We start from the raw sequence: 25,452 nt of genomic DNA on the forward strand, positions 1-25,452 counted from the left end.
AATGATTTTTTTACACATAGCCTGAAGTTGACATGATACACAATATTTTAAAAATATTTTTGTGTACATTGTGTACATTCAATGATCAGAAAACAAAGGTGCTACTACTTAGCCAACCATGTAGACGGTTTTGAATTTTGGACTATTTCAGATTTCAGAATTTCGGATAGGCATCATGTTGTCAAAACTCTTCCCAATATGCAGAACTTCAACATATTCATTGTAATACATCACAAAAATTGCAGTAGTAGGAGTAGTAGTAGTACGATTTATTGATTAGCCTATTGGCAGTATCAAAACATTTGACAAACACATACATATACAGCATACAACAACAGTACAGCATAAGTTAAAATAAATAAGCTGTCAACAAGTTCCCAATCCAGATCAAATATCTGCATCACCCCTACAGTTTACCCACAAAACCACAAAATTAATTAAACAGGATTTGCTTCCTGTGAGTAAAAGCCCTTGACTACTACCCTGAAGGAGTTTTGGTAACAAAGAGCCAACTGTGTCAGGATTTGGAACAAGCTGAATATTTAGTCACCTTTTTACTATATGGACACAAAAACAGAATGCAACCAGATTAACTTTGCTGTGCCAAATTTGGCATAAGGAGCTTTAATGCATTCTTATCATATCAGTAATGATGGGATACCCTTCATTTCCATAACTATAAAAAGCACCATATTTTAATATTGGATTCCAAATTATAATTTTACCAGATGTACCCAATTAACTGCTTTATACACTATTTCATCCAGCCAAAAAGAATGGGAGTGATTTATATTCATTTATTGGCTTGTAGTCCCAGGACCTGTATTTGATCTGCATGCCACAGAAGAATCAGCAACGTTTATTAGAATTGCTTGGAAGAAACCACAACAACCAAATGGAATTATCACTCAATACAGAGTGCAAGTATTACTTGAGGACACGGGGGAGATTCTGGAAGACACACTTCTGCCAGAAAAAGACAAGGTGATTTAAATTAGAACCTATAACTTCTTACTGATTTTCAGAGATTCCGCATCAACCCTTTACTCCTGATTTTCATGTCGAGTTCTAGAATGAGATTTAGCCAGCAGTGAATTCTCTTTCTTTCCATTATGTTTTAGTATTTCATTGAGTCTGTGGATCCAGAGATGATGGATGTATACACGCCATCTGCCATGTGGAATCAATTAGAAACAGTGACCAGTTCGTATGAAGGTTCAGCTGACATGTTCCCAGCAGTGCACAGGTTTTCTCCAGTGAAATTTACAGATATGTCTGATGATAATCTTCCCACTTTCAGTGAGGTTTCAGAGCCACATGCAGATTCTGGTGAGTTTGAAATGTTATTTTCTGTAACAACCCCATTGTTCAAAAAGCTGCCATCACATGCATGATCCTGATGAGAGACACTAGACAGTGGTCATTTGCTAAAGTCAGATTCTGCCTTCCTTTCCAACTCTTAACATTGCCTCCAGAAGCAAATGAGGAATGCCACACAGGCAGAAACTACTAACCCCTTGTCACCCAATTGACCTTCCTCCTTGAGAAAGAAGATGCCAGTGCCTTTGGACAAGCTGCATAGACAATCAGTTATTGCAGTTGCCAAAGCAGGTGTGATTGGAGGAGATTAACATATATCCATGTCCCAAGTGGATCTTAATTTCTCCTAGAGTTTTTGACTAATAGGTTTTCAAATGTCACTGAAGGCAAATAGGTCAAAAAGTTACAACTCTGCTAAATGGGGGCAGCAAACAGGTGGAGATGACCCCATGACACAGTGATGTCATTAGCATATTCACTGGCACAACATTATCAATGGATCATTTTTCTTGACTAAGTATATATATTTATGAGCCATTAAACAAGGACTGGTTGACAGATATACAGGCTTCAAAAGGCTGATCCCCCCCTCCCCCCCAGTGAATTCATTCAATGTGACATCAGGCCACATTCTGATTTTATTTACATTCCTTTGCAGGTCCATTGTAAATTAAACTAGGGCTGGGAGCTTACAGCAAGACTTTCTGATAATCATTATTAATATTTATTTCAAAAAGCATATATTACAATTTCCATTCGAATGTGAATGATTTAATCTTGGTATCTCTTTTTGTATGATAGTTTATTACAAGAATGGAATCAGGTTAATTTTGCAATGTTATACATGTTTTCCTGGGAGTAACTCACATTGAATACAGCAACATGCAGATATTTTTCTACTGTTAAGACTGTTTATTTTTAAGTTTGATTGTAAATGACATGCAGGATTTCTTCATCAATATACAGATGTTTGTGCTATAAGATTCCTATTTTTCAGATTGATTGGAAATGATGCACAATTTCTTCCTGTGTTCTATTCAAAGCCAACTTCTGTTTTATCTCCATGTTTTTTATTTTTGTAAATATTATTTGCTTTAGTTCTGATCAATTTCCATGGTGAATGTTTAGTGTGTGTGTATTGCAGCAGCCTTCTGGAATGTTTTGTGGAGTTTTTATTTGGTTTTTCTGCCTTTAACACAATTCTGTATGTTTTGGGTGGGATGGTTATTTGTTTATGTATTTTTCTTTTGTATGACATTGATTGTTTGCTGACTTTGTTATTTACCACCCTGAGTCGCTTCGGGGAGATAGGATGGTATATAAATAAAGGTTATTATTATTATTATTATTATTATTATTACACATAATATCATTTCCTCTCCTTTCCTAAAATGTAAAACATTTATTGATACTGTCCGTTTTTCAGCTGAGCAGCTGTCATATCTTGTAAATAGTCTCCAACCTTTCACCAAATATGCAATTGCTGTGTCTGCTTTTACCATCATTGGGGAAGGACCGCCAGCTATTCTCATTGCTAGGACAAGTGAACAAGGTATGTTTTAAAGACTGTAGTATTTTCATACTGTTGATTTCTAATTTAGCTCCAATGTGTTAATAAATAATTTGTCATTTTTTCTATAGTTCCAAGCTCTGTAGAAAATATAAACTATAAAAATATTAGCTCTTCTTCGATTTTGTTGTATTGGGATGTACCAGTGAATCCCAATGGAGAAATCACACATTACACAGTTTATGCAATGGAGCTGGATACGAATAGAGCCTTTCACATGACCACATCAAATAACAGCATCTTGATTACAGGTTAGTTTAAAATAATTATTTAAAAACATTTTGGAATAACTGAATACAGATATGTTTGTTTATATAGTATATTCCTTTGCTGCAGCTCTCTTCAGAAAAGTAATATAGCTTTCACATTACTTCTTTTCCTCACAAACAATCTACCATTGGAGTACAAATTCTTGACTTTCCAGATGTTGCAGAATTTGGACTGCATCTCTGAGCATTCCTGGCTAACCATGAGCCTGGATGACTGTGGTCCTTTGATGGTCTGAGTCCAACAATTTCCAGAGGGTCACAAGTTTGCCATGCTTGATGTAGAACAGTGTTCCCCAACCTGTGGTGTGTGGACCACCAGTGGTCTGAAAGAATGAAAATATTGTCTGTAGCATTACCATTACTACATTATTGCCTCGAAACCACATGGCAAGGAGAGCGACCAGTCTTGCGAAACCTTCTTATAATCCCAAGGCAACAGGGATATTGGGAGGGAAGAAGCTTACTACCCACGAAATATTATTGCTACCACATCAGCTCTAGATTATTAAATATGGTTTTCTGTAGATGAGCAGATGGCAAATACTGGATGGCATATGTTCTGCATCAGAAACTAGAGCTGATGTGGTCTATCCAATGTAATTTTCTGAATTGGCACCCCAAATAATCAAACCAAATCTAAAGTTGACCAAAAACTGATTCATAACCCTTTGGTGGTAATGCTGGAAAGTGGTCCCTGGTCAAAGTGGTGCCTATTCAAAAGGTCCCAGTCAAGTGATCCCTGGTCAAAAAAAAGGGGTGGGGGTGGGAATCACTGATGTAGAATATAGTTCTTGGAAATAAAACATGTTCTTCTGGATAGTAAAAAGGAAAAGTGTAACTCCTACTTGTAAATTACTATAGCTGTGAATTATGTTAGTGAAAGTTTGTTTATTATTTTTTCTAGGCTTGAGAAAGTATACAAACTATAAAATGAGGGTAGCAGCTTCTACAACTATAGGAGAAAGTGCTCTGTCAGAAGACAATGATATTTTTGTGACAACTCCTGAAGATGGTAAGCAGCATGTTGTTTATACTGGTTTTATAATTTAGTACCTTTTCCCTGTTAAAAACACTGAGTCTGTTTAACATGTTGTAAAATTCTCAGCAGCTTTCTTTTTTCTGAATCAAGAGCCAGATTCACCACCCCAGGATGTTGAAATATCAGAAGTGACTGCCACAGAAATAAACTTAAGATGGTCACCTCCCGAAAAGCCCAATGGGATCATAACTCATTATGAAGTTATATATGATGATGCCAGTACTTCAGTTTTTAAAAATACCACAGCAACAAATCTTCTTCTAAATGGCCTGAAACCCTATACTCTGTATAACATTTCTGTAAGGGCATTTACTTCCCTCGGTCATGGGAATCACTCGTCTGCCCTGTTATCTGTAAGAACAGCTGAAACTGGTAAGCACAAAATGCGAGAGTCTTGTTTTGTTTCTATAGTTTTAATTTTAATCATCATTATTCTGAAGTCCCATATTGGAAAATAATAGGATTTGCTTCCAAAGTAGTCCTTAGTCATTAGTGTTTATTCATTACTTTAAGATAATGTTTATACTTTTTAAAGGTCTTTTTAAAAAATAAAATCATAGCAAAATACAATATAACCAGTTAATAAAGTAATTGTAAATAATAATGTAAGAAATTAGAACTGGGCTGCTGTGGAGGATCCAAGGGTTATAATTACAATGTTTTCATACTGTTTGGATTGCTACAGTCTTCATTTAGCTATATATATATTTAAAATCAGAAGTGACCACTTAGTCATTACTCATATTGGGGTAAAATAATTTTTCCCTAAAAGTACTGGAAGTTACCAACTAGTCACTTCCAGATTTTTTTGGTGGGCCAGGTTATTTTAATGCCATCTCCAAGTCCAGGTGGACCCAAATATCCTTAAAGCCTTGAACTGGGCCTTCAAAAGCTCTGGACATGCAGTTCTTCATTTCTGGGCAGATTTTTAATTCCTGTTATCTTGGAGACTTGATTGAGTATTTGAAGCCCTAGAAGCAACTGTTTGGGTTTTTTAAATATAGCTTTTTAAAAGTAGAATGCTTCTCCTCAGATATGAGCTGGAGATCTTATTTATTTTGAATCCAATTTTAATAAGAACAACTTTGTTCTTGTACCTTGATACCATCTCTCCGAAGGGATTCGGGGCAGCTTACAAATGGGAAAACATGTCCACAAGACAGAAAATTTAAAACAATCCATAAAACAAAACATATTAAAATTGGTGCATCATAAAATACAACAACAAAAATAGACAAAACATAAAGTAATAAAACAGATTGCATTGGAGCTCCATCAGAGCAGGTTTAAAAACAATGACCAAGATTTCTAAAATGGGCATGACCAAGCTATAAAAGGGCTGGGTAAGGATAGTGCAAATAGCGTATCATAGAGCTGAGGAAGTGGATGAAGTGCAAGACAGAGTACTATCTGGTGACCTGGGGACTGGGCATATATAACTAGGGACTAATCAATCTTGAATGCTTGCTGGAACATCCAGGTTTTCAAATCCCTACGAAAGGAGGACAGTATGGGGGCTTGCCTAATCCCACTGGGGAGGGTGTTCCAAAGTCGGAGACCATCACTGAGAAGGAACTCTCCTTCGTCCCCACCAGCCATGTTTGTGACTGTGGTGGAAAGCAAGAAGGGGACCTCCTGGTTTACAAAGGGAAAGGGCTGGCCAAGGCATTGTGATACAAATGCAAAGGATGTCTAACTTCTGGGGTTAAAAGTTATTTGCCTCCACTACCCATCATAAGGAGAGAACCCAACTTGACAGGCAGTCGAATCTTTACTGCTTACATTAATAGTTATACAGCATTTGCACTTCTTTGATCCTGAGGATAGTAGACTAGTTTATGTGAAATAAGACAAGGTATGCGGGCACAAAACTCTGTACTTCAAGATAGGAGCTAGAGCAGTTAGGAAAAAATGTGTTGAGGATGACTACTATTGGCCTCCAGTTTCTTGTGGTCAACAGAGGTCACCCTATCTAATACAGGAGTGGTTTCACAAATCCTGGTTTGTCAGAGTGATACTGATGGTGAGATTTGGCCAATGAGGTTGTTTATTTTTTCATTACAGAGATTTTCATATTTTGGTGGTATTATGTGAACAGTGTTAAATTTTTAGTTAAATATTTGTATGAATTCTTTTCTTTTCAGTACCTGAGCTTCCACCACAAAATATAACCTACAGGAACATATCTTCTACAGAAATAGAATTATCATATTTTCCTCCATCTGTCCCCAATGGGATTATCGAGAGCTACACTATATATCTCAGAGAGACTGATGGGATCGAGGAAAGAATAATCAATACCAAAAATTTGTCATTCACTATTACAGGTGATTATTACAACAACTATTGCTGAAGTAGGTAGTTAAAGAATAACAACTTGGGCAATTATTAAAATCTGGACACCTTGATGGGCTTTGAAAACGAGGAAGAGACATGAGAAAAACCTCTTCTTTGCTTAATTTTCTTGCATTCATAAGGGCAATGAGGCCTTGCTCCTAAAAGTTAGTTATCCTTATGTCTCAGGCCATCTCTACACTGCCATATTAAATCCAGATTATCTGCTTTGAACTGGATTATATGGCAGTGTAGAAGAGGCCTCAAAAGAATGACTTCAAGTAACTAAAGCCCCATGAATTTTATGAAATTGCCATTATTATTTTGGGGGGGGGGGGGGTGGGGGTGGGGGGTTATATGTTATAAAATGGTAAATTGGCAATTTTTAAAAAATCTATACTAATTTGGTTCTTGTGGGTTTTTTCGGGCTATAGAGCCATGTTCTAGAGGCATTTCTCCTGACGTTTCGCCTGCATCTATGGCAAGCATCCTCAGAGGTAGTGAGGTCTGTTGGAATTAGGACAATGGGTTTATATATCTGTGGAATGGCTGGGGTGGGGCAAAGAGCTCTTCTCTGCTGGAGCTAGGTGTGGATGTTTCAACTGACCACCTTCATTAGCATTTGAAGGCCTGGCTGAGGCTGGGAAAATCTTTTGTTGAGAGGTGTTAAGATGTGCCTGGTTGTTTCTTCTCTGCTGTTTTGCTGTTGTAATTTTAGAGTTTTTTAATACTGGTAGCCAGATTTTGTTCATTTTCATGGTCTCTTCCTTTCTGTTGAAATTGTCCACATGCTTGTGGATTTCAATGTGTAGTCTGACTTTTTTTCTAACTATGACTTCATTCTGCTTGTGAAGTGAATATAGAAAGCTGCATATACTACCACAAATGCAAACATATGTATGTTAGCAAAAAGTACACATATAAATATACTTAATATATTTATTCTTTATATAGGTTTAAAAATATACACAAAATATGTAGTTGAAGTATCTTCAAGCACTGCAAAAGGGGAAGGTACTCGCAGTATGCCTCTCTATATAATGACAGCTGAAGATGGTAAGTTTTTCTATTATTGACTTATTTTTGCTTGTATCACTGAAGCCTTTCATACCTCTTGGTTTGCCAAGAGGGAAGGCATGCTGTGTTAAAATGAAGCAATGAATTTACAACCTTGACACATGGCCACCAGAGGTGCTTTGCTTCGTAGAGGGGTGTAGGGAACCCAGCACTCCATCACTTGGCTCCAGCTGAGGGCGAACCCATGGGGAGAAGTGTCAGTGCACGTGGAGCATGTGGCCTCCCCCATATATTACAATGGAAACACGGGAGCCCTCCTTCACCTATAGAGCCTCAGTGGCATGATCTGATGGGAGCTGGCCAGCTCACAGGGTGACCATGGCTAAATCAGGACATGCTGCCAAATTTAGCCCTGTGTGAAGGGGTGAACAATAAAGCTGGGGTTTTTTGCCCAGTAAATTTCATCATGTGTTAAATTTAACGTATCTTCAAATAGTCAGAATTAAGATGGGAACTATATGGCAAATCAGAGGGCACTGCAAACACATCAAAAATATTTATAATGTACTTCAAAGAACAAATTGTTCTAAGTATCACATCTAAAGTCTCAGAGGCTTGCTAATTTCTATGCTTATGTTTCTAACTTTCATGTATGACTATAATTATGACTTGATCTCTTTTTACATGTTTATCTCTTTTTTCAGTACATGATGCTGTTGTGATTTAAAGTAAATGAATTTAGTATAATTTCTCTGTATCTGTTAAATGATCCATCACCTGTATTTATATGTGGATTACTATTATGTATTTGTGTGAAGGAAGGTCAGAGAATTTCAACTCCACTTTTCCATGAGCAGACCAGCAAAATGGCAATTATAAACTTCTTTTCCTACTGCCTCCCACTTTACCATCAATTGTCATACTTTCTAAAGAATCATCCATCTCATGATATGTCCAAAGTATGATAGTCTCATTCTGACCTCTAGGTAGAGTTCAGGCTTAAACACTTGCTCTTGAACTCATTTACATGTCTTTTTTGGCAGTCCATAGTGTCCACAGTAATTTAAAATGAGTTGATTCTCTTCATCTTAGCTTTTTTCACTGTAGAACTTTCACAACCATTGAAAAAAAATCAGAAATACTATGGCATGGGCAATCTTGATGGTAGTTTTCAACTATATGATGAAATTCGTGGATTGGCATATCGTTTGGTTATTTATAGTAAACCAATCCAGTGATTTCAGTGACTAAATAAGAAATATATTATCAGGGTACCTTTCCACCGCTCCATCATTTTCACACTTAATGGCAATGCAGTGCCATTGACTTGAAACCTTATATACACAAAGCAGGTGTTATATCACACAGCTCCATCTTGTATTATTCATTGTATTAAAATCTTACTGCATTGTATTATAGGCTTGCTTTTGTTTGACTTGAGTTTAATTGCTTTAAGAGTATATGGGGTTTTTCTGTAGTGTGTGATACTCTCTGTGTTATCTATTATTTAATGGATGCAATAGATTTTAAAATGCTGCTTTCTTATCATCTGTTAATTGGAAGCCAATCCCTTTCCCCACCATTTAAAGCAATGTAAACATTTCTACTACTGCTCCTCATGAAAGTGCTTCACTACATTTTTTTTACAAACCTTATACTCTATTTTCTCATTACTCTATTTTCTCATGAAATATCATTTTCCACCAGACCATTGAAACGGAGGTCTTGTCATCACCATAAATAAAATGTTGTTTATCACCTCACTACAGAAAAAAGCCCACCTCAGTCAAGTGTGTGCTTATAGGTTATAGAGGTAAAACACAAGGGTCTCATCTTAAGAGATGTTTGAAAGCATGAGAAATTTAACAAGATATGGTGTTTTCATTTTACAGTCCCTAGCTCTCCTCCACAACGGCTCACAGTAAAACAGTTGTCTGGTGTCACGGTGAAGTTGTCATGGCAACCACCATTGGAGCCAAATGGAATTATCCTCTACTACACCGTGCATATCTGGTAAGGTTTTCCCCCCTGGAAATAAGTTGTTACCTATGGGGAAAAATAAACTTTAAAAAACTTTCTCGTTGATTCTAGTCTTGCTTTAAAAATGTTAGCACGTCACTTGAAACACATTGATTTCTCATAAGTGAAGGTTAGTGTGTGCCAGAATCTTGTAGTAATTTTAGAAGTTGAGTGTCAACACTGAGATATTTTCCTACCTGAACTGGATTGAATACCAAGATACAGAAGGGGGATGCCTGGCTTGATAGCAGTATGTGTAAAAAAGATCTTGAATTCCTCATGGACAACAAGTTAAAGATATGCCAGCAATGTCATGCGACAACTAAAAAAGCCAATGGGATTTTGACCTGCTTCAATAGGAGTATAGTGTCTACATCCATGGAACTCATGCTACTCTGCTATTTCTGCCTTGATCAGACCACACCTAGAATACTGTGTCTAATTCTGGGCATCACAATTGAAGGGAGATGTTGACAAGCTGGGATGTGTCCAGAGGAGGGCAATTAAAATGATCAAGGGTCTGGAGAACAAACCGTATGGGGAAGGGCTTAAAGAGCTGGGCATATTTAGCCTGCAGAAAAGAAGGCTGAGAGGAGACATGATGGCCATGTATAAATATGTGAGAAGAAGTTGTAGGGAGGAGGGAGCAAGCTTGTTTTCTGCTATCTGGGAGGCTAGGATGCAGAACAATGGCTTCAAACTACAAGAAAGGAGATTCCACCTGAACAGGAAGATTAACTTCTGAGCTGTTCAGCAGTGGAAATCTCTGCCTCAGACTGTTGGGGGGAAGGGGGTGTCCTTCTTTGGAGGTTTTAAAAGAGGCTGAATGGTCATCTGTTGAGGATGCTTTGCGATTTTCCTACTTCTTAGCAGGAGATTGGACTCCATGGCCCACAAGGTCTCTTCTAACTCTATGATTCTATGATTCCTGCCTAGAATGCAATGCACTAAATAATGGTGACACATTTGTGGTGTTGAAATAGCAATTCTGGGGTCCTTCCACACTATAGAATTATAGTACTTCTGGGTGCATCTTCTGAATTCCTGAGGTTTGAACCTAGTGGATGACTAGAGCTGTCTGGCTGAGAATACAAAATATTTTCCCTAAACTGCCAATGAACCAGAGTGATGTAGAGGTTTGAGTGCTGGACTACAACTGAAGATCAGGATTATAATCCCTGCTTTGCCAAGAAACCCACTGTTGGGCTTCGGTCAAGACATATTACAGCCTCAAAGGAAGACAAAGACAAAAACCTCTCTGAAAAAATCTTGCCAAGAAAACCCAGTGATAAATTTGCCTTAGGGTAATTATAAATTGGAAACAACAAAATGTCTGCTACCAAATTTCTATGGGATGGAACCATGGCAGTCAAAGTGGAATCATAGCACTACAGGGGGTGAAGGAGGAGAGTCTGGGACTGCCATTCCTACTCCGCAGATGCTATTTTAATCCGGAATAAACCTGGACTTCTAGGTTTATTACGGGTTAATTTACATTATCATGAGGCATTGTTTGATTCCTCATGATAATGTGCTCTCTACACCGCATTTTAGTGCAGTGTAGATGGGCCCATAATTTCTGCCAAGGAAAGAGTTGTGTGGTAATAAATTACAGTTAAAGAAACATTACTCTTGGTATAACTTGTAAGAGTCAGCATTTTGAGAGAGTAAGAAGTAACATATCACATAATCTCATAAAGTTTTGGGTGTGATAATTTAGGGAAATCTGGAGCTATTTAGAATTGTATTTGTAAATATTTTAAAGGATGTACTTAATAAAAGACAAACCATTAATAAAAGGTGGACCAAAATAATGCAGTTAAACAGGTGACATATTAAAGGACTACTCCATAGTTTTGCAAGTTATAAAGGCTACTGTGGAAAAGATTGTAATTTTGGACAGGTGTTTTGGACAGGTGACAGAGATAACTAAATGAGATGTTTTCTTGGGATAATTCCACTCCCATTACCACACACATAATAAAATAATTCATTCCTTTCCAGATATCAAGAATTAGTATTTGGTAATACGATATCTAATGTGTTTGTTTAGGAATCTCATGTCCAGAAGAAGCATTAATGTGACAGAACCATCATTAGAGATCACAGATCTGGAATATAACAGTGAATATAATGTTTATGTAACAGCAAGTACCAGATTTGGTGATGGAAACATGAAGAGTAACTTGACTATGTTCAGAACTTCTGAAGGAGGTAAATGTATCCTGTTGCCTTAATGAAAAAAAGGCCATGAGTGACTATTGCAAATGATCCTACCTATATACAGTAAAAACGTAGCTTCCAAGTGACCTAGAAGTAACATAATTAGTTAATAGATGCTATATGGATTAGCATCCCTAAGGCGAACTTAAGACCTTGTCCTCAACTGTGGCACTTCACTTCTCTTCAAGATACAGGCATTTAGAATTTATATTCCATTCGATAATATTATTGCACTCATAACTCTGATGTTGACTTTAATCAGATCTCTGTTTAAAGCTATAATGTTTACTTCGGTGTCCTCTTCCATTTTCATTTGCAATATCTCCTATTATGCTTACAATGAGGTTTGAAGCTTTATTTCAGGTTTGAAGCTTGCCTGACTGTTAAGGATGAATAGGTGGACTCATGAAAAAAAGCCAAGAAAATGTTTTCTGTTTGAGGATTGTTAAATTATATACAGGGTTTGGAAAACTTCCAGAGTGATATTTGTCCCTCTCATTTCCCCACCATATGTAGACCATATTGTCTACATCAGTGGTTCTCAACCTGTGAATCCCCAGATGTTTTTAGCCTACAACTCCCAGAAATCCTAACAGCTGGTAAACTGGCTGAGAGTTCTGGGAGTTGTAGGCCCAAAACATCTGGGGACCCCAGGTTGAGAAACACTGGTCTACATGTACCAATTGTGTCCTCTGTGTCATGAGCAATTTTAATATATGTTTTATCCCTCCCCTTACTAGACTGGGTTTGGTCCATAGTGGCCTCATTTGAAAACCAGAAGTGATTGAATGGTCATTTCTGGTTTTGAGTGCTGAAAATGGCTAGTCCCTGAAATTGTAGTGGAAGAGCTGATTAAAATCTGTCAGTCATAAAATACACAAGTCCTCCGTTCCCACCATGTATGTTTTTTTATTGAAAATAGGTGTTTTATGCAGACATTAAATGTTGAAATGTTTTCCAGCTCCAAGTGATCCACCTAGAAATATATGGTATAAAAACCTCACTTCTTCATCAATAGAAATCTCCTGGGATCCTCCTCAAAAACCCAATGGGGTCATACAGTTTTATTCAATTTACTACAAAAATGATTCTAACACTTATATACAGGTACATCTGTTTTATTATTCTTTCCAAAAAATTTTTTAAAAAACATAGCAAAGCAAATATAACATGAATTTATGATAATATAAAAATAATTAACAAAGGCTTTACCAAGTATTCAATTTCATCGCCAGAAAGTTTTGAGCATAACTAATGTAGAGGAAAATATATTAACTTACCTTTCCATTTTGTCTTTGACTACTGACATTAAAAGCAGTGTGATTCTCTGCCCTTGACTTCATTCGTTACAATCTGCAGAGCTTATGCTGAAATTTTCTGAATTCATCATTTCTCAGGAAGAATTTAGATAAGATTAATGTACAGATTATGCTATTTTTAATTTTATATAAATGCGGTTTTAAAGTTGATGTACATTTTAAACGTGCATTGACAATATTCTGTCTAAAGCTGTGAAGCTATTCTTCATGTTAAAACTGCCTTTCCTTTTCAGAAATAGGAGTTTCTGGGTGATATCAATATAACTTCAATTGAAGGAAATGGGTAGGTGCAGAATGGAGCCACGGTGGCACAATGGGTTAAACCCTTGTGCCAGCTGAACTACTGACCTAAATACCTGAAAGTCAGCTGTTCAAATTTGCAAGACAGGGTGAGCTGCCATTTGTCAGCCCTAATTTCCCATGCAGGGACACGAGGGAAGCCTCCTACAGGATGGTAACACATCCAGACGTCCCCTGGCCAACGTCTGGGCATCCCCTGAGCAACATCCATGCAGACAGTCAATTCTCTCACACCAGAAGTGACTTGCATTATATTCTCAAGTCACTTCTGACATAATAAAAAGTGCAATTGGTGCCTTTTAGATTTAAATAACTTTCTTTTAGCAGTGCCTCTCATTAGTAAGACTGAGATTATATCAATTAACACTATGGCTTGGTTATTTCTAAAACTTCATTGAGAACCTTATAGATAGTTAAAATAGACCAGAAAAGAGTATGTGGCAGATATTGTCATGGATCAATATCTGGTGTGTTCAAGACACCAGTACCCCTTCATGCCATCTGGAAGTATTTTTCATGTTCCAGTGCAATCATGTAAATATAGACTTGCTCCAAGGAACTTGCATAAGATTCCATCCTTCAGCTAATATCTTCTTGTTTGTAAATTCACATATCAGAAGTCTGCAACTATGACATGGATTTAGACATAAAACTCCACCCTGTGAGTTTCCTCTTATTTCTTCATCCCCTGACTTATCTCTCCTTTCCTTGAACTATGGGATCTTTTAATAAAGGTGATGAAAGAATTGGAAGAAATATTTTGTGTTATTCTGGATTATTTGGAAGAGATATAGAGAAATAATGTCTATTACTAGGCAAATATCCAACCATTTCGTCAGTTCTTGGTGCCGTGGATCCTATTGTATGGTGGAGAGTGTAGAGATGAATTGTCTGTTAAGTTTCATTGTCTGTGAGATCCTATATACCTCTTTGGTATTATAAATGGAGAAGATCATGGTATTGAAGAGGAAATGGATAAAACTTGAAAAAAATTGAAAGTGCAGGACTGATCTGAATTCAAGCTGTTAATTAATTCCTATGTGGTGGAAAAGTTAAACAAGAATCAGAAATAAAACATAGAAGTTTGAATTACAAATATGAAATCTACATTCCTAAAGTCACACGGAAAACTGTTTCAAATTTGGCTTTTTCAATTGCATTGGAATAAAAATACATCTTACTCCATTAAAGATTGGCTTTTCGTATTCTTTCCCTGGTGGTTTTACTACAAACAGGTCTCCCTCTAGTGGTTGAATTAAAACAAAAAAAATTAAAAAGTAAACCTATTGGAAAATTTTGATTCTTAAAAGTTCAAAAAGACCCTTTGAATGCAATGAAACTTATTTCAAAGTAGTGCTGTATAGTGTTATTCAAAGTATTCTCTAAAATGGCTTAGTGCATAAATATAAGTTTGTCTTTTGTACAGATTTATCCTGACCAAAGTGCACTCATAAGAGAAAAAATGATGTTACAAGAGAAATATTAAACTTAGGTTTAACTGAATGTTTTGTGCTAATACTTCCATCCACAGAATTTTACCAATTATTATACTGATCACGGGTCTGATAATGCAACTTTGTCTACAGTATTAAACGACTTAGCAAAATGGAGCCATTATACACTTTGGCTAACTGCAAACACTGCCATTGGAAATGGAAATCAAATCAGTGAGATTATGCAATTGTACACAGATCAAGATGGTATGTCTTTTTTAAAAAAAAAACTCTTCTTTTTGCATATTGAAATATAGTTTGTCATATGTTTAGAAGTTATTTTGAGTGAAAAGATTTAGTTGACAGAAGTGCAGTATGAAGTATAATCTTTTTTTAAAAAAAACAAACAAACACAAATATACTCTTAGTTTAATTCCAATCCCCAACTCCTTCAGTGAGGGACCTAGAGACAAAATACACTGAAAGCATCAGGTCTTGTCTGATCTTGGAAGAAGACCACCAAGGAATATTAGGTGTTGTAGATTATATTTAAGAGTATACATGCATCATCCCACTTTGCAATGCAATGACAGCCTACTTTGAAGTACTCCTTGCTTTAAAAAACTCTACAAAATGCATGGGATTGATGTCGGTCAACATTTGACTTGCAGGTGCATTCATACAGAAACATAGTCACCTATATTTAGACCACATATTAATTTGATGTTTGTCAGTGTACAGATCTGGTATGGAAAATTATAATAACAATAATAACACTTTATTTTTATTCCACTCCTGAGGGGACTCAGAGCGGATTACAACATACACAGACAGGCAAACATCCTTGTCTTTAAGACAGTGGAATAACAATGTCATACAAATACACAGAACAAAATGAAGGGCTTCCCCTTTTGTCTCCAGCTTTCTGGAGGCGGTGCTCAATTCTGGTCATGGGAAGGTGCTCTTATAAGCTAAGGAGCCTGTTGTCTCTAGACACCTCCTGGTCACGTTGCCGGCATGGTTGCATGGGCTCCTTTGTTACCTTCCCACCAAAGTGATACCTATTGATCTACTCACATTTGCATGTTTTCAAACTGCTAGGTTGACAGGAGCAGGGGCTAACATTAGGAGTTCAACCTGACCCATGGCTTCGAACTGCCAACCTTTAGGTCAGCAGATTCAACAGTTCAATGGTTTAACCCATTGCTCCATCAGAGCCCCTTGTGTTCCTTGTATTCCATGTATTCCATGTATTCCTTACTTCACCTGCTTTCAGTTTGTCAGTCATAGCACATTTCATGGGATTTGGATATGTCTATGTAGGTAGCTGTATACATATGTGCCTGAGATATAAAGCATATTACTTTGAATTTATGTGAAAATCTTTGTCAACTCAATAAGACTTACATCTATATATGGCGATTATCATGATACTTTACATATATTATTATAGCACACTTTTTGTACTGTTCCCACAGATAATATAGCATTTGCTTATTTGTGTTACAGTTCCCGATGGACCTATTCAACAATTAGCCTATCAAAACATTTCATCCACTGCTGTAAATATAAGTTGGATACCCCCAATCCAGCCAAACGGAATTGTTTTCTACAACATTTCTCTGGCAGTAGAGGATGCTCAAGGGGGCCCTGAGATTTGGTCATTCATTTCATATGATACAAATATGGTTATTAATCACCTAGCAAAATATACCACCTACCTCCTAAACATTACTCCAGCAACAGAAAAGGGGCCATCTGAAATACACATGACTAGTTTGTATTTCACAACCGAAGAAGATGGTATGTTTTTTATCTCATTATTAATTTCCTTCTTCAATTATTGTTTTCATTAGGTTCGATCTGTGACTGATATTTTAGTGTAGTTATGGCACATCTGGCAGAGTACCTTTAAAAATAAAGTTTCTAGAATTTGTAATTTGCAGTGCGTTATTGAACAATTGCTTTAATACTCGGAAGTTTTAATGACTTCTGAGTATGAAAATCAAACTTCAAGAATAGTATATACCTTTACTTTTGTAACATAATAGTTTCAGAATGATAATGATGTATTAATAATGTATCGCAATATATTTCTGAACATATTGAAATGAAGTCTGTAGTCCTAGTTATGTCAGTCTTTAACTCAATGAGACTTAATTCATAATTCACATATAGATTGACTACATGTTAACCTTCAAATTATCTTCTGGAACCACGAATATCATATATTTCTGGTGCTGACCATGTTGCATACTTATGCCTTTGATATGTATAATGTTAGTTACAAAACTTTTCAATAACATTCAAACAGAGCTTGGAAGCCTGTGACTTTCCACATGTTGAACTCTAGTTTCCATCAGACCCTTCCAACTCTGATAAAAAATGGAAGGATAATGGGGTAGCTGTTCATCAGCTCTGGAGAGATATAGGTTTCCATTCAACAGATATATTTATATGGCTCACAATTTCCATTCTCAAAGGTGTTTTAAATGTTTCAGATGCTTAAGAAAACTGCCATGTTTGTTAGTGTTTATTCCACATTTAATATATAATGCTTATTTCTGCAGTTTAACATTTGCCTTCTTATTTATTGTTGCAGTCCCAGATTCTGCCCCTGTTATGACATCATATAAAAACCTTTCATCTACCTCAGTAATGTTATCCTGGGATCCTCCAGCCCAACCAAATGGCATCATAATAAGCTATGACGTACAGCTACAAGGGCCAGAAAGAAACGAATCTTTCACTACCTCAAATAACTCTGTTATTTTGGAAGACCTTTCACCTTATACACTGTACAGTTTTTTTGCTTCTGCAAGAACTGTAAAAGGACTTGGACCAAGTTCTGTATTAATGTTCTCCACAGATGAGTCAGGTGAGTGGTTGATAAGGATGTAGGATAAATAATGGGAGATTCTGGGTCAGTGTTTGAACTGACTGAGGGTAAATGAACTATTTAATCAGAACAAGATGGTGGTGCTAATGATTAGAAAATAGACTAGGATATCATATCAGGCTGCTTATCTGAAGGTATTCTTTGGCCTGAACTCTTTTCACAATACACTGTTATGGCACATTGATTCTACTCTAACTGTTATGCCAACATCCTATGAAGTCCTGGGATCTATAGTTTAGGGAGAAGTGTTCAGAATTCTCAACCAGAGAGCTCTAGTGCCTCACTAAATTCCAAAGAAAGGATCCCAAAGCATGTAGGCATGGCATAAAAAGGAGAGGCTTAGTGCTATAATTGTGTAGTATGAAAGGATCCTTCATCTTGTGATGTTCCAACGTCAGCTGCGGCCAGGTGTGCTTCAGCCAATCTGTCACTCTGTGGTTAGCCATGGCAATGGCTCTGTTTGAAGACTCCATAGCGTTGTTTGTTTTTGTTTTCTTCTTTGATGAGATATCTTCTATAATTTCTTCTACAATTATTCATCATTGTGTTTGAGAAAACAAAGGTTGAAATTGCATAATAGAATGTTGCAGAAGTCACTTGTTATTGTGCTGCTCACTGCTTTTTATGTTTTCCAGTGAAAGAGAGAGAACAAAGATTAATAAGGCTGGCACAAAACTTTTAAAAAATTCTTTCAAAACAGTATACCCTTTAAATGTAACTTTTGTAACTAAATAGAAACCATTGCACAAAAAAGGAATTGTATTGGTTATGCATTGCATTTGAAATCTAATTTTCCCTTATTGTGCCAAAAAGTCATTATCTGAAGATTCTTCCAAGATTTCTCTTCATGGATTAGTTAAATCTCATTTGGAACATTATAATGACCTCTGTATGAGGTTACCTTTGAACGCTGATTGAAAATTTCAGTTAAGGCAGATTGCTATGGCTACAAATATTTTGAAGGACAAAGTACTAGGATGTGGATTGTATTAGCTGTATTGGTTGTCAATTTATTTCTGAGTGCATTTGAAGAAGATGCTAGTTATTACCACTGAACTCTTAAAAAGATTGGGGACCAAGCTACTTGAAGACTGATTCATTATTTAAGAGCAATTATTGCAACCCTCTCCTTACATGTGCCATCGCCTTCTGAGATAAGAAACAAGACTATTTGTGCACCTTCCTGTTCCTCTCAATCTATGTTTTTTAAGCAAATGTCCAGACTTCTGGGGAAAATGGAAGGAAAAGGGAAGAGGGGTAGACTAAGAGCAAGGTGGGTGGATGTTATCCTTGAAGTGACTGACTTGTCTTTGAAGGAGCTGGGGGTGGCCACGGCCAACAGGGAGTTCTGGCGTGGGCTGGTCCATGAGGTCATGAAGAGTCAGAACCAGCTGAATGAATAAACAACAAGCCAGACTTTAAAGATATATTTTATGACACATAAGGTTTAATATACTAACAATGGCTAGTGGTTTCCATGTCAGTGAAGCAGTAAATTTGCTCTGAGTTTAGTCCGACTCTCAAGTTGTCATCCAAGGTAGCTCCTTCGAATTATAGTAGAGTCTCGCGTATCCAACCTTCACTCATTCAGTGTTCTGTATTATCCAATGCAGTCTGTTTCCTACTTGGATCCACAGCTGTTTCAATACATTGTGATGTTTTGGCGCTTAATTTGTAAATACAGTAATTACTACATAACGTTACTGTGTTATGGAACTGCTTTTTCTGTCAATTTGTTGTAAAACATGATGTTTTGGTGCTTAATTTGTAAAATCATAGTGTAATTTAACATTTAATAGGCTTTTCCTTAATCCCTCCTTATTTTCCAACATTTTCACTTATCCAATGTTCTGCTGGCCCATTCATGTTGGATAAGCACGACTCTAATATAATAGGTTAAAACTTGGAGCAACTCTACCACCAGGTGCCAGTGTATTGCAATGCATTCTCCTCCAAAGTATCTGTGGGCATTAATAACATACAGCATTAAAACTAAATGATATTTCTTTTTACAGTCCCACTGGCTCCTCCTGAGAATCTGACAATCCTTAATTACACCTCTAACTCTGTATGGCTGAAATGGAACCCAAGCCCACAACCAAATGGTATTATTAGAATGTACGTTTTCAACATTTTTGACAACAGTAGTCAAACTACGTATTATCAAGTATGTACCATCTTTATTTTATGTAGATATATCACTGTTATAATCTTTATTAATAAATATCTAATGAACACCAAAATATGTTAGAGGATGCATGTAGAAACATTTATACAGCCAGGCTGTTGAAGGAATGAGACAAGGTATCAGGGGAGGCAATGGAATTGTTAAAACTGCAGATAGAATACTCTCTAAGGAGATCAGCTCTGGTGTTGGGTCTTTTCCCCCTCCCCCCAAGGAGGAAATGATTGACATAATAAGGAGAGGGGTTCCTCTCATAAAGGCATAAAGAACTGAGCAACGTGAAAGACAAAAAAGAAAGCATAGACATTAAAAATTGAACTATCAAGCCCAACTATCAAATTTTAAACCATGAAATAAAAGGGCAAGCATGCTATATTCTGCACATATTTATAACTTTTTTGAGAAGGGATTTAATTTCAATAGCTGTTCCTTTACAGAAAGTCTTTAAAATATCCCAGTTTTCCAAAAGTAGTTGGAAGAACTGCCCAAAAAGCATATAAATGGAAATTCTGCCTATTCACTTTTCTCACAGTCACTTTAAACTGGAAATATCCAAAAGACATAAATTTGAATTTAGGAAGTTTGTGGAGGAAAGATAGTCATAAGTAACATGAGAAACAGAAAGATGAGGTTTTTGGGTTTGTTTTTTAGTATCAGATGCATTCATATATTAACATGTATAACATGTATGCATTCAAATACTAACATATATAACAACAATACACCTGTGCAGTCTTTTGTATGACCACATGCTTTGTTTTTAGTGCCTTAGCCATTTAGAAGCTTACACAAAATGGCAGAAAACTTGAAGGAAATTGTGTTGTCAAAGGCTTTCATGGCCAGAATCACTGGGTTGCTGTGAGTTTTCTGGGCTGTATGGCCAAATTCTAGAAGAATTCTCTCCTGATGTTTTGCCCACATTTATGGCAGGCATCCTGAGAAGTTGTGAGGTCTGTTGGAAACTAGGCAAATAAGGCCTATATATCTGTGGAATGTCCAGGGTGGAAGAAAGAACTCTTCTCTGTTTCAGGTAAGTGTGAATGTTGCAACTGATTGCAGGAAACAGCCAGGCTTTGGACCTGCAAGGTTATTCAATGCTAAACAAAGTGGCCAATTACAACATTCACACTTACTTCAAACAGACAAGAGTTATTTCTCCCACCTTGAATATTCCACAGATATATAAACGTCACTTGCCTAATTTCCAACAGACCTCACAACCTCTGAGGATGGCTGCCATAGATGTGGGCAAAACATCAGGAGAGAATGCTTCTGGAACATGGCCATACAGCCCGGAAAACTCACAGCAACCCATGAAGGAAATTGACAGCAACAACACAGAAGTTTTTTACCGAAGCACCACAAATAAGCATTATGAATTCCAAGAAAACTTTATTCAGTTTTTTTTAAAACGAAGATAGGAGGGAAATAGAGATGCAGAAAACATACAGAAGACTTAAGTATGTGTTAGCATGTTCACAGCCTCTTTGCAGATGTTTTTAAAGCTTCGATAGTACCAGAGAACAAGAATTCCAATATGTCTGCTCAGATCGAAGTTATCAAAATGGACAAAACTAATTGGTCTCAGAAACTATAAGAAGATTCACTCCTTTCTCTGTAAACAATGGGATGCCTGAAGTGTGACAATTCACTTCAACTGAATCTCTCAGTTCTTTCCCTGCTTTGGTGCTTGAATATGGTTACGAAATTAATAGGGAAAATTATGTATCTGCTCTTTTTCATACAAGGGATGAGTTTACCAGTCTGTTACTTGAGTCTGCTCTTCATGCAACAAAGAATATATTTGGGGATATTGTTAGTGGAAATGATAGCCATGGTGGCCATAAGAAAAGAGTATTACAAGATTGTTACTTCTGTATTTTAAAAAGAAAATAACAATTTTATATTAATTATTTTCTTAATCTAAGAACATTTCAGGTTCTCACAATGAAACTACTATTCTTGGACTAGAACCATTCAGCATTTATTTCATCAGCGTTTCTGCATTCACAAAAGTTGGAAATGGCAATCAGTTCAGTAACGTTGTAGAATTCACAACAATGGAATCAGGTAAGATTGCGTCAGTGCAGTGGTGAATGGAATGTGTGTTATTTGCTTTCTTGGCTGTAATACATTCTCTCCAACATCTTTCTATTTAGTATAAAACACTTTTCTATCGCTTATTTAATATGCATTCTTGTATTGGTAACATTCACATTTCTCCTCCTACCTTAAGTAAAGTGCTGCAGATTCCTTCTTATGATTCTGCTTGAGTTCGGATTATTTCTGTACTGTAGGATTCAATTTACATGATGGTGACAAAATATAGAGCCTCATCCATTCTATTTGATGAGATGAAGCATCAGGATTTGGGTCAGTGGAACACCCAGTTGAGCTGTATATTCTGTTGCAATGTCACTGCAAAGGGTACACTTGGCTGCATGTATCCTATGTGCTAAAAACAACTGTGTCCCTTTCACTCAGGCAGTGGCACACATTAGATGTGGCAGGGAGGAATAAATAGTACTCTTATTTCAGTCACTCAACTTCTGAGGCACATCTACTTCCTGATTATGCCAACCTTCTGTCTTTCAGTCACATGATTACTGTGCTGTGGTCAAGGCTGAAAAGAACAAAGCCTAGCCTTCTAGATGTCTTCTCTCATCTCCTGATCTTGAAATAAATGATAGGGTTTTTTTTTCCTTTCATGCATACTACCAGTGGGAGCCTCACTTAGGACAACTGGAAGGAGAGCATGATAACCAGAAAAATATTCAGTTCCAGGGGCTGCCTTAACATTTATTGTTACCTTCAACACCAACTCTCATCAGAGTTCCCCAGCATATGGGCTGGAAGCCCCTCTGTTAACAGAGAGGTTGTTGTAACCTATTGGTCTGTACTGCCTGCATAACTCAATCTACAACTGCTGCAAATTTGTGACTAACCAGTTCATAAGTGCAGTTAATAAAGTGTGTCACACTAAAACCAGAGCTTGCTAGTAACTAGTTTAATGAAGATAATGCAACCTCTTTTTATGGGATAACTGAAACTTTAAACATTATCTTCATAGTTATAGGATTGTGGCCACGCTAAATTATCAGAGGAGTAGTGTGAAAGGTGGTACAAAAGGTGGTCACTGCTGTAGCTGCTGCTACTTTCTTGTGCTCTGCTGCATCTGGTGAATTGTCAGTGAAGTGGGTGGGAAGTTTGTCCTGATCCATAGGCTGGTAGTTTGTAACTATCATATATAAAATCAGTTGAGCAGTATTTTCTTAATTAACCATAATGAATTAATTTCTCCTACAATGCAAGTATAACATGTACTTTAACAAGTAACTTCCCAAGTTCTGCTTAAACCCAGTCCTGGGAGTCTGTTGTCCCTCTCGTTCTCTTCTTCCATGTCTTCTGTGGCTGATGTCTGAGGCAGTGAGGCCCATTTTCTCACCTATCTCCTTCCCCCAAAATGGACCGCTTCAGTGTGGTATGAATATCAGAAGTGAAGATTGTTTTGGGATTTGAGGAGGAGCTCTGAGGTCATGCAACAAATTGCACCACCACATTTGTGGCTGGTTTGAGTGCATTTGACGGTTTGGAGAGTTTAAAAAACTTTCCCCAAATTGGCACAAATATTTTAATGCACAGGGGGCGAGGGGACAGGCACTTCAGGGACTACTCTTTGGGATCCCAAAGGCCTTATTCGGTTTATAGGATGCATTTTCCCACTCCTGCTACATGTTTTTCCCTTTGATGGCAAAAGGACTTTTCTGAACATATCATTTTCTTTTCTTAAGCAGTCCTGTCAAATGTTGAAATACTTGCCCTTCTTTAAAACATCACTGTGCTCACTTTGAGCTGCACTGTAATGCAATTGCCCTTTCAGTTTTGTAGGAATGTTAACCTCTAGTAAATGCTTCTCTTTGAAGCTCCAGATATTGTCCAGAATATCCAGTGCACTGCAACCAGCTGGCAGTTAGTTCTAGTGCAGTGGAATCCTCCTTTGAAGACAAATGGGATTATTATCCATTACATCATAACGTTTGGAAATAATTCAATCATCATATCTTCCACTAATGAAACAGTCCATACTTTCAAAGACTTGTTATCAAATGCCTCTTACCAGTTTAAAATAAAAGCTGCAACAGCTGCAGGGGAAGGAGAAGAACAGACATGTAATGCCAGCACATTTCCAGAAAAAGGTAACAATTCATTTGATTTTTGTTTTTGGAGAATTCCCCACCTTTTTCATATTCAGTTTGCTGATCTAGTTCATGAATTTGTTTCTCACATTGGTTGCTCAGTGAATACTCATGGTTTCTTTTAATTCACTGGGTAAGAACTAAGCTATCAGTGTCAGAGGGGAAGCAAAGCCATATTAGGAAGATAACTCACGGTACGTTTCTACTACAGTGTTTTATTCTCTAGCTTCAAAAATTTACTAGGAAGTCAATCTTTTATTGGAATTATGAGTATTTTTTCCAACTAAACATGTGCTCAAACTGATTCTGGTAACTATACTAAAAAGTAGTTGCTATTAGGTCAATGTTTTCCTAACTGTATGTTCACATGAATTGTTTTCTACTGAGCAGTAGCCATTTGAAATTGGAGACTTATGATTAGAAATGGAAACAGTTTTATAGTCATTCTCAGCTTCTTATTTATGGTGGTCTATGTTAGTCACAGACACATAGCCAACACTGAGTCACTCTCAAAGCATTTATTTTTGACACCAAGTGAAATCAAATTAAATTCACTGTCTCACTGCAAAGTCTCTGAACAACAGTGTTTGGAAGGATTGCTTAATTGTTTTAGTGTTTGGACCATCACAACTGAATGCAATGGAGCATGAATAATGTATATGTTTGCATACACGTGTATTTATAATATTTATTTTGTTTTGCTAACATATACATTGAAGGGTGCTTTGCTTCCTTTTATGGATGGAAATATAAATGTAAATAAATATTTTCAGCCATGAGAAGTGAACAGCTGGACAGATTCCCTTCTGGGACTACAGGCAGTCCCCAAGTTACAAACAAGATCGGTTATGTAGGTTTGTTCTTAAGTTTGTTTGGTTTTGTGTGTGTCGGGAGTGACTTGAGAAACTGCAAGTCGCTTCTGGTGTGAGAGAATTGGCTGTCTGCAAGGATGTTGGCCAAGGGATGCCCAGATGTTTTACCATCCTGTGGGAGGCTTCTCTCATGTCCCCACATGAGAAGCTGGAGCTGACAGACGGGAGTTCACTCCACTTCCCAGATTCAAACCACCGACCCTTTGGTCAGGAGTCCTGCCAGCACAAGGATTTTAACCCATTTGTTTGTAAGTCAGAACAGGTACATTTTTTAAGTGTAACTCCAGCCAAATATATATCTTTTTAAGTTTTGGATAGCATAGAGAAGAGTTAACATCCCTGTGGTGTTAGTTTTGCAGTCTGTGCCCTGTTCAGAAGATTTCATCTCATTTTGTGTCCCTGTGATAATTGGATTTTAAAAAATGTTGTTTATTGTGGAAACAAGGGTTAGTGAGAA

General features: G+C 37.0%; 1 protein-coding gene across 1 annotated transcript in view; it reads left to right on the forward strand.

Moving 5' to 3' along the window:
- PTPRQ (protein tyrosine phosphatase receptor type Q) overlaps window positions 1-25,452 on the forward strand; it is a 112,255-nt gene that overhangs the window by 33,749 nt on the left and 53,054 nt on the right. Inside the window, exons 25-41 of the mRNA XM_067469117.1 lie at window positions 812-984; window positions 1,122-1,329; window positions 2,747-2,872; window positions 2,962-3,141; window positions 4,064-4,171; window positions 4,289-4,570; window positions 6,343-6,525; window positions 7,487-7,588; window positions 9,442-9,562; window positions 11,622-11,782; window positions 12,753-12,898; window positions 14,942-15,110; window positions 16,353-16,646; window positions 17,446-17,721; window positions 19,758-19,909; window positions 21,856-21,997; window positions 23,851-24,123. Of these exons, the coding sequence (XP_067325218.1) occupies window positions 812-984; window positions 1,122-1,329; window positions 2,747-2,872; window positions 2,962-3,141; window positions 4,064-4,171; window positions 4,289-4,570; window positions 6,343-6,525; window positions 7,487-7,588; window positions 9,442-9,562; window positions 11,622-11,782; window positions 12,753-12,898; window positions 14,942-15,110; window positions 16,353-16,646; window positions 17,446-17,721; window positions 19,758-19,909; window positions 21,856-21,997; window positions 23,851-24,123 (3,096 nt within the window). The remainder of the gene's footprint in view (window positions 1-811; window positions 985-1,121; window positions 1,330-2,746; window positions 2,873-2,961; window positions 3,142-4,063; window positions 4,172-4,288; window positions 4,571-6,342; window positions 6,526-7,486; window positions 7,589-9,441; window positions 9,563-11,621; window positions 11,783-12,752; window positions 12,899-14,941; window positions 15,111-16,352; window positions 16,647-17,445; window positions 17,722-19,757; window positions 19,910-21,855; window positions 21,998-23,850; window positions 24,124-25,452) is intronic.

Source organism: Anolis sagrei, chromosome 5 (assembly GCF_037176765.1).
Source record: "Anolis sagrei isolate rAnoSag1 chromosome 5, rAnoSag1.mat, whole genome shotgun sequence".
Taxonomy (NCBI): domain Eukaryota; kingdom Metazoa; phylum Chordata; class Lepidosauria; order Squamata; family Dactyloidae; genus Anolis; species Anolis sagrei.